General features: G+C 59.1%; 1 protein-coding gene across 1 annotated transcript; it reads left to right on the top strand.

The window, feature by feature from the left end:
* Positions 1-5,729: 5,729 nt before the first annotated feature.
* On the top strand, positions 5,730-9,381 carry LOC306956416 (uncharacterized protein; the record flags this gene model as incomplete). The annotated part of the gene is given in 10 exon segments (XM_079547694.1): positions 5,730-5,940; positions 6,579-6,670; positions 6,826-6,924; positions 7,181-7,305; positions 7,505-7,678; positions 7,680-7,865; positions 8,084-8,197; positions 8,349-8,467; positions 8,633-9,324; positions 9,328-9,381. Coding segments are annotated over 10 exon segments (1,866 nt in total).
* Positions 9,382-9,609: the final 228 nt, after the last annotated feature.

Below are 9,609 nucleotides of genomic sequence, written 5' to 3'. Positions count from 1 at the left end.
ACAACCCCCCGATTTCCCCTGCCACCCCCTCTCCACTCCTAGACCTCCTTTCCTCCCAGTAGAAACCCTACTCCCCTTTTTTTTCCCCTCACAATCCTCTGTCCACTCCTAGAACAGCCCCTTCTGCACAAAAGCCCCCTTCCAACCCCTGAAGTTGCCCTCCACAACATTGCCCTCCACAATGTACCCCTGCACCCCCAGGCCCCCTTCGCACTCACAGAAGCCTCTTTCTCCTGTTTTCCCCCTCAGAATCCCCTCTGTCCACCCCCAGGCCCCCTTTCCACATCACAGGGCTTCTAGCCCACCACAATGCCCCGCTTTCCCTCTTCCACCCTTTCTCCACCTCCAGACCCTCTTTCCGCCTCACAGAAGCTCCACTCACACCTTTCCCCCCGTAGATTCCCCACAACCCCCCTATCCAGCCCTGCAGTCATGCAGAAGAATCTGGAGATGCCCTCGAGGGGTTTGGGACATGCGGGGGGTTCCCAGGTGGGTCCAGGGGGTTCTTGGATTCATCCAGAAGGGTCTGGAGATGTCCAAGTGGGGTCTTGAGGGTGTCCAGGGGGTCTCCAGGATGCTCCCGGGGATCCCTTGAAGGATCTGGAAGCTCCGAGGAGCCTCTGGGATGACCTGGAGATGTCCCACCAGTAGAGCCTGGTAGGGTCCAGAGAGTCCTCATGTGGGGCTGAGTAGTACTGGAGTCATGCAGAAGGGCCTGGGGATGTCCCTGAGGGGTGTCGGGGTGACCAGAGGGTCCCTAGTGGTTCCTGGTGTGCTCCAGAGCTCTCAAGTGGGGATTTTGAGGACAACCTCACGTAGTGACCCGCTCTCGGGCTGCTTTGTCCCCGTGAGATCGCCCCCAAAAGCGTCTGTTTCCATTCAAATCAATCCTATGTCAGTTTTGTTGTTCCTTTCAGAAATGGATGGTTTTCGCCAAACCACCATGCAAGGCCCCACAGAAACAACTCCCCCCAGGGCCACCGGGTGACAGCGGCACAACCGCCGGCGGTGCCAGCACCGGGACAACCGCCTGTCCCCGAAGTTCTCACTGTCAGTGTCACCGTGGAACCTGGGGCCGGAGCAACGAACCTCGAGAGCCCCGTCAGCGTCCTGCAGCTCCTGGAGCCGGGTGCCGCTGTGGCCCTGGCTGCCCATGACTGTCCCACGCTGTGCCCCCTGCCGTGGGGGGGGGGAGCCCTCTGGTGCCCATCGTCGTCTGTCACGAGGACGGGACACGCACGGTGGTGAACTCTGTGCCGCCACCAGAGGAGACCGCGTGTGACATCGGCGTGGCACAGCCGTGCCGCGCTGTCATCATCTTCGTGTGTCGCTTTGGGCAGCCGGCGTCGGGTGTCACCGCCATGAGGGGGGGGCAGAAGGACCCCCTGGGGACATTGCGCCGGAACTGTGGGCACCATGACCAGCTGGAGGACGTGCTGGGCAAGTGGGGACACTGCATCACGGTGTCACAGCCCCAAAGTTGGGGACATCCCGTGTCACGTCTCAGTGCTGTGGTCTCGCCCACAGCGTCACACCATGAAGTTGGGATGCCTGTGTCCCCCGTGTGGTGTCACGCTCTGAAGTTGGGGACACCTTCACGGTAGCGTTGCATCCCAGAGTTGTGGACCCCCCCCATTCTCACACCATGAAGTTCGGGACAGCCCTCTGGGACCCCATCTGTGTCCACCCCCACAGACCACACTGTTCCCATGGGGCGGGGGTGACACCCCTTACTTTTGTATTTCAGGTTTATTTTTTGCTAACAGAGGATTGGGGAACACCACCCCCACCCCATGTCAGTAATGAAGGGCAGAGGAGCGGCTGTGGGGCTCCACGCGCCTCATCGGGGTTAAACTTTGGGGACAGAGGTCACTGCAGCATCGTGGCTCCATAGCCCCTCTGGCCGCATAACCACTGCAGCCCCATCTCGTAGCCATCCCGTATCCTTATCCCACACCTTTATCCCATCCCATATCCATCCCATCCGCCCCATAGCCCTCTCAAACCCATTTCGTATCCCTGCCTCCACACCACGTCCCCATCCCCCACACCCATCCCAAATCCATGTCCCTACAGATCCTCCTTGCAAACGGGGCTCCCCAGCAGCTGCGGGTCTGGCTGATGGCAAAGTGCTGGGGCAGGTGGTGATGCACCTTTCTCCATCGCTGAGCTCACGTGGCAGTGAGTAGGGCCACTGCCTCGCTTATTGTCCTGTCTGTTAAGCTTCTCTTCTGGCTACAGACGCTGCCAGTAAATACTATTGCTGGTGTCACGTTGTCACAGGCAGTAAAATAAGCCTGTCCCAAAGGCGTTGGTGTCTTTGTTCTCCCTGTTGAGCCATCGATTGGCACAGCAGCATCACAGAATCACAGAATTGTAGGAGTTGGAAGGGAGCTCCAGAGCTCATCGAGTCCAACCCCCTGCCCAAGCAGGTTCCCTACAGCAGGTCGCACAGGTCGGCATCCAGGCGAGACTTGAACATCTCCAGAGAAGGAGACTCCACCACCTCCCTGGGCAGCCTGTTCCAGTGCTCCGTCACCTCACCTAAACAAGTTCTTGCGCACATTGGTGCGGAACTTCCTATGCTGCAGCTTATGTCTGTTTCCCCTTGTCCCGTCTCCACGTACCACTGGAAAGAGAGTGGCCTCAACACTGTGGCCCCCACACTTCAGATATTTATAAACCTGGATTAGATCCCCTGTCGGTCGTCTTTTCCCAAGGCTGAACAGACCCAGTTCACTCAGCCTTTCTCCATAGCAGAGATGCTCCAGGCCCCTCGCCATCTTTGTGGCCCTCCGCTGGACTCTTTCCAAGAGATCCCTGTCTGTTTTGTGCTGGGGAGCCCAGAACTGGACGCAGAGCTCCAGATGAGGCCTCAGCAGGGCAGAGCAGAGGGGGAGGATCGCCTCCCGCGACCTGCTGGCCACGCTCTGTGCAATGCACCCCAGAATGCCAGTGGCCCTCTTGGCCACGAGGGCACACTGCTGGCTCATGGCCGACCTGTCGTGGTAAATAGTGATAGACAAGGGGGAATGGTTTTGACCTAAAGGACGGAAAATTTAGGTACGGTGTTAGAGGGAAGTTTTTCACTGACAAGGTGGTGAGGCGCTGGAACAGGCTGCCCAGAGGAGCCGTGGAAGCCCCTTCTCTGGAGGTATTCAAGGCCAGGTTGTATGGGGCCCTGGGCAGCCAGATCTAGTCCTTGGTCTAGCGGTTGGTTGGCAACTGCCTGCATCAAGGGATCTAGAACTTGGTGATCCTTGAGGTCCCTTCCAACCCGAGACATTCCGTGATTCTGTGATTCGATGATCTCACTCAGGATGATCTGCTACCTAACTGTCCCTGGCACCGAGGTAATACTGACCGGCCCGTAGTTGCCCAGGTCCTTCGCACAACCCTTCTTCTGGATGGGAGTAACACAGGCAAGATTCCAATCACCTGGGACCTCTCCAGTTGAGCAGAAAGGCTGATTGGTGGTGGAAAACAGCTTGGCAATCACCACTTGCAGCTCCCTCAGCACCCTCGGGTGGATCCCATCTGGCCCCATGGACTTGTGACAGTCCAGATGAAGAAGTTGGTCTCTATGTGTTTCCAACCTGAATTGTGGGGGCCTTATTCTGCTCTCCATCCCAGACTTCCAAGTCAGGGGGTGGAGTACCTGAGGATAATTGGTCTGACTTTTAAAGACAGATGTAAAGAACCTCAACCTTTTCCTTATCCACAGTGGTCATGTTCCCCTGAAGATTCTCCTTAGCCCTCCTCTTACTGTTAACATATTTGTAAGAAGGTTTTTTTCGTTCTCTTTTCCTACAGTGGCCAGGTTGAGTTCATGTTGGGTTTTTGTGTTTCTGATTTTCTCCCTGCATGGTCCTGACCACTTCTATGTGCTCGCCCTGAGTTGCCAGTCCCTTCTTCTACAGGAAGTAAACTCTTCTTCTCTCCTGGAGCCTCAGCAAAAGTTCCCTGTCCTTCTCTGTCGGCTCATTTTACAGCATGGAGGGACAGCCTGCTCTTGTGCCCCTAAGACTGTGGAATACAAGAAAACCTGTTCAGAGCAGCAGCTGTGGAGCAAGATAAACAGCGTGAGAACCAAGGACACCTCTAGAAGAAGAAAGAACGTCTCACGGCTCTGACTGGATAAGTGCCTGCATGAACGGTTGAAGAGTGCTTTGTAGAATGCTCTGTCAATGTGGAGGGGTGGGTGGGAAAGCTAGAAGAAGAAAACCTGTAGGTTTGCCAAGGTATGTAAGTGATGTGAGAACTTGTAATAAACGACTTGGACCATTCACATCTGAGTGCGTGCATCAGATGCTGCATAAGGCTTCCTTCTTGAGGAGCGACCAGCCTCCCTGGACCGCCTCGCTCTTCAGGGCTGAATCCCAAGGGACCCTCCCTACCAGTATCCTGAGTAATTCAAAGCCTGCTCTCCAGAAGCCCAGGGCAGCACTTTTGACTCCTGACTTCACCAAGAAAAGAAAACTCTACCATCTGGTGGTCACTCCGCCCTAGACAGCTCCCGACCTCCACATCTCACACCAGTCCTCCGCTGTCTGTGAACAGCAGCTCTAGCGGGGCACCTTCCTGGTGGGCTCTCTTACCAGCTGTGTCAGGAGGCACACATCTTCCACGCACTCTAGAAACCTCCTAGACTGCTGCTTCGGCACTGTACCGTATCTCCAGCACGTATCAGGGAAGTTGAAGTCCCCCATGAGAACAAGGGCTGGCGATTGCACGATTTCTGCCAGCTGCTCGTCGAACACCTCACCTGTTTCTCCATTCTGGTTAGGCGGTCTGCAGGAGACCCCCACCAGGATGGCAACAGTGTTCCCCCCCCGTCCCCGATCCTTACACACAGGGACTCAACCTGATCATTCCCAGCCCCAAGCTCAACAACACTGAAACACTCTCTAACTTTGAGAGCCATGCCACAACCCCTCCTTCCTTGCCTATCCCCTCCAAAGAGCTTATAGCCCTCCCTTGTAGCAAAACACGCGTGGGAGTGATGGCATAAGTCATAGTTTGCCTGCTGCACAATGGCTTCCAGCTCCTGCTTCTAGCACTTGCTGTGTGCGTTGCTGCAGATGCACTGCAGCCGAGACATTGCTGACACCCACAGCTCCTGCGTTCTTCCTCTTCACACCCAATTTCAAGCTCTCAAGCTAGCATAACGTACTCTCAGCACCGGTGATGACATGCCCACAGTAGTGTGTTCAGTTCTGGGCTTCCAACTACAAGAGAGACATGGAGGCCCTGCGGTGTGTCTGGGCAACGGGGCAGGAAGGGGTCTGGAGCAAAGGTGCCATGAGGAGCGGCGGAGTGAACTGGGGTTGCTCAGTGGAGAGGAGGCTCAGGGGAGGCCTCACCACTCCGTACGACTCTCTGGAAGGAGGCTGTAGAGAGGGGGGGGTCAGCCTCTTCTCCCAGGTAACAGCGATGGGACGAGGGGGAACGGCCTCCAGTTGCACCAGGGGATCCCCGTTGGACCTTAGGAAGAACATCTTTGCTGAAAGAGCGGTCGGGCACTGGCACAGCTGCCCGGGGAGCTGGGGGAGTCAGCGTCCGCGGAGGCGTCCCGGAACCGTGGGGATGTGGCACTGAGGGACGTGGGCAGGTGGGGGGTGGGACTTGGTCATCTCAGAGCTCTTTGCCAACCATAGGGATTCTGTGATCCTGTGGATCGAGTCATTTATTGTAACGAGAGGTAATGAGCAGCAAACAGCCAAAAAGTCATGGAAACACGCAAACACTTGACTGGGATACTGATGGAGCCACAGGCCCGGCAGCACTCAGGTGGGGCCGGGAGGGTGGACGTGTCGCCCAGTGCCTTCAGCAGCACCAACACGCCGGGCCCTGCGTCCGGGGCTGCGTCCGGCACCGGGCCCCTCGCCCTGCGCTGGCTGCAAGAGCCGCCGCCCTCCTGCCTGGGTGCCCTCAGCCCCTGTGAGGTGTGATGGCGTCACAGAGGGTGGCACGGAACGGCCATTGTGACACGCGGGGTGCGGAACAGAGCTGAGGCTGCGGGGCTCAGGCCGAGCTCAGTGCGACCTGGTGAGGTGAGCAGGGAGGAAGGGGCTGCCTGAGGCTGCCGAACGAGGAGGCTTCCCCAGCGCTCAGGGGCCTGAGCTGAGAACTCAGCCTCGTCCCGCTTCTCCCATAGGTTGGCACGTGGAGGACGAAGCCCAGTACTGCTGGGACAGAGATTCTGTGAGTGCTTGTCATCAACACACACAGTGTCCATGGACACACAGGAGGCCGCCGGCTCGAGGGAGCCAGGTGAGAGTAAAGAATCCCTGCACGCAGCTCGCAGCTCCCCATTGCCGGGCAGAGGGGGGCTGGGGGTCTGCCTGCGGCGGAGAGGGCAGGCGGGGGCAGGCCGTGCCGCTCTGCTCCTTGGCCAAGCGGCCGCGGCTGAGCTGTGGCTGCCTGCTGGCGCCGCTGGGCCTGCAATGCCCCTTCCTCTCCTCAGCCTCTGGCCCTGCCCCTCAGCTGGCACGGCCGGCACGGAGCAGCCCCTGGGGCAGCCCCCGGGGACACCTGGCCCCGCAAGGCGCTCACTGCTGTTACTCTCCCTTCTTCAGCATGCGTGCTGTGTGGCCGAGTGGATGAGCATTCGAGCATCCTTGGGCACAAAGTGCAGATCGGTGGATTCTATTTCCATACTTTCTGTGCGGTGAGTTCCCACGTTGTGGCTGTCCACGTTGTGTCCTGACACCTTTGTCCACGTTGTCCTGACACCTGTGTCCACGTTGGCTCCTGACACCTTCCTCCGAGCAGGGATTCCCTGCTTCCTGCCCTAACAAGATCATGCTCTTTCCTCTTGTACAGCTATTTGCCAATGGTCTTTATCAGCGTGTGGAAGGCAATATAAAGACCGGTTTTCGCACAGAAGATCTGGTACGCACCATGAAGCAGGCAGAGCAGACGGTGAGCACCGGACCACAACAGGGAGCTTTGTGACAGGACAGGCATGGCGAGCTTAGCCTGGCCCAAAGAAAGCAATCCCAGCCCTTCCAAGCAGCTCCAAGAGAAATTCCTGCTCTTGCAGACCAGCCCAGTTCACCAGGCAGCTCTGCAGAGTGCCACCCAGCCCTGCCCCCATCCTGTGCCCTGCCCACAGGTGCGGGCTCCGCTGCATAGGCCCTGGGGCTGCTGCTGATGGGGGCTGCTCTGCTCTTTCCAGCTCTGCTTCGTTTGTGGCAATCTGGGGGCCAGCATCACCTGCGCAGATCCGGGCTGTGACCGCAGCTTCCACCTCCCCTGCGCCTCGGAGGGTGAATGCATCACCAAGCACACTGGAGAGTTCAGGTAAGGGCTGCCAGCTATCACCTGCGAACCTCCACCCCCTGCTGTCAGCACCAGCCAAAGAAGCCAGGAACACAGGAACGCGCTGTGACACCTCCCAGCAGCCTGACAGAGCCACAGCCAAGGCCTGGGGCTCTTTCCTGTTCCTCTGCCCCTTCTCACAGCCCTTCTCTCCTTGCCCATCCCTCCCATCTTCCCCCAGGGCCTTCTGCTGGGAGCACCGCCCACACCAGGCAGTGGAGGCAGCACCTGCGCAGGACACGACCTGCATCGTCTGCATGGAGCCCGTGGGTGACAGCAGGTCATACAGCACCATGGTGTGCCCAGCCTGCCGACACGCCTGGTTCCACCGGGCCTGCATCCAGGTAGGAGCCCTCCCCTCACCCTGCAAGCACCGCAGCTGCTCAGCAGCACCAGGCCTGGCTCACACTCACACTGCTTGTGTTTCTGCTGCAGGAACAGGCTCTGCGCGCAGGGATTTTTTGCTTCCAGTGCCCCCTCTGCAGAGACCGGGTCAAGTTTATTAAAGACATGCTCTTTATGGGGATCCGAATCCCATTCAGGTTGGTGTCTTTCAGACAGCTCTTGAGATGTGAGGGCACATGAGCTGTGCCTGCCCAGGGACTGTCCCAGCAGGCCTGGCCCTTTGCAGCCACCAACATGGCCCTCAGCACCATTGGGAATCTCAAACTGGAGACAGGGTGGAGGGGGAGGGATTCCTTGGATTAGTTTTAGCCCTGGGGCAGCGGGTGCTCATCACATTCCCTCCCTTCTCTGGCAGAAGACCAACATGGGAGGACGACAACACCTACACATCTCTACTGGAGAGGCACAGGAGATGCGATGCCAGCGACTGCCGTTACCCACGCGGCAGGGAGCGGGCAGAGGGAGAGGGGTGAGTTGCCTCAGCAGCCCTCTGGGGCTCTGCGTGGGATCGCGGCCTGGCCACAGCCTGGGGCAGCACGGACTGAGCACCAGAGCCGTGCCGGGCACTCCCTGGCTCAGATCACTTTGTCCTCATGGCCGCAACCCCTTGGTTTCCCCAGGCCCTGGCAGCTGCTCCTCTGCAGCTCCTGTGCTGCGCAAGGCACTCATCGGCGCTGTTCCAACTTGAGTCAGAGCACAGCCAGCTGGGAGTGCAACGCCTGTGCTGGAGAGGGCACCGGTAAGAGGCAAACGGCCGCGTGCTGCTGGGCTGGGGCCAGGCGAGGCCTGGCAGCGGCTGCTCAGAGCGGCCTTGCTCAACTCCCTCTAGCCCTGGACAAATGGGAGCCAGTTCCACCCCGTGGCTGTAATTCCGTCCTGCTCACCTTCCTGCCTCCCCTTACAGCCTCCAGCAGCAACTCAGATCTTGCTGAATACAGCACCGTCAGCCAGCAGGAAATGGAGCCATCCCAAGGCTCTGCGACACCAGAGAGGAGCAGCTCCAGCACCACCAGCCAGCCACCATCGGGGCCAGCTGACTGTTCCCACGTGCCTGAGAGCGGCGGCCTGTCCAGGCAGCGCAGGACAGACCGGAGGAGAATCCGCCCACATCTACACCGGGATGAAAATGGCTTTAATGAGCCCCAAGGACACCGTGGGAGTAGCCACACTGCTGCCCCAGTTGCCGAGAGCAGCACCCTAAACTCTGCCAGCCAGGGGACATCAGAGTCCTCAAGGAACTCCCCTGCAGTTGGCTACAACCTCCGGAGCAGACAGCGGCGGCGAGCTCAGACAAGAAGCCGCTCTCCGTTGCAGCGCCGGGCCCCAGATTCTCCAAGCCAGCCCCGAAGACGCCAAACACGTGGGAGCAGGCAGGCACCGACCCGAAGTGCTGAGAGCGGCACCAACAGACGCACAAGACGGGGAGCACCGCGGCCCTCAAGGGCTTCCACAGCAGCTGATGGAAGCCGGTCCAGACAGCCAGGGCGGGCCCGGACTCGAAGCCGCTCCCCTCTTGAACATCGGGCTGCAGAGACCCGCAGCCAGCCCCGAAGATGCCGCAGGAGCCGCTCCAGGCGGCGAGGGCCAGCCCAGGGGTGAAGCCGCTCCCGGGTACCACGTCGGGCCCTGAACATCAACAGCCAGCCCCAATGATGTCGCGGGAGCAGCCATGTGCAAGCTCCAATTGTATCCAAAGTCATCACAGTCCATCACAATAAAACTGAGAGTTCCATCACGCCACTGTCAGTTTTGTTCTTCTCTGCCTTTCCCGGGGTGGGCAGCTGTACAGGCTGGCCCTTCCCCCCAGCACCCAACCCACTCCCTCCTCCCTGCGGCCCGGCTCAGGCTGAGCTGGGTTCTGGCCCCGACTCCGGCGGGGCG

Source organism: Tetrao urogallus (assembly GCF_951394365.1).
Source record: "Tetrao urogallus genome assembly, chromosome: 29".
Lineage (NCBI taxonomy): Eukaryota > Metazoa > Chordata > Aves > Galliformes > Phasianidae > Tetrao > Tetrao urogallus.
Note: the sequence above shows the minus strand (reverse complement) of the source record. Positions and strands in the feature narration are given on the sequence as shown.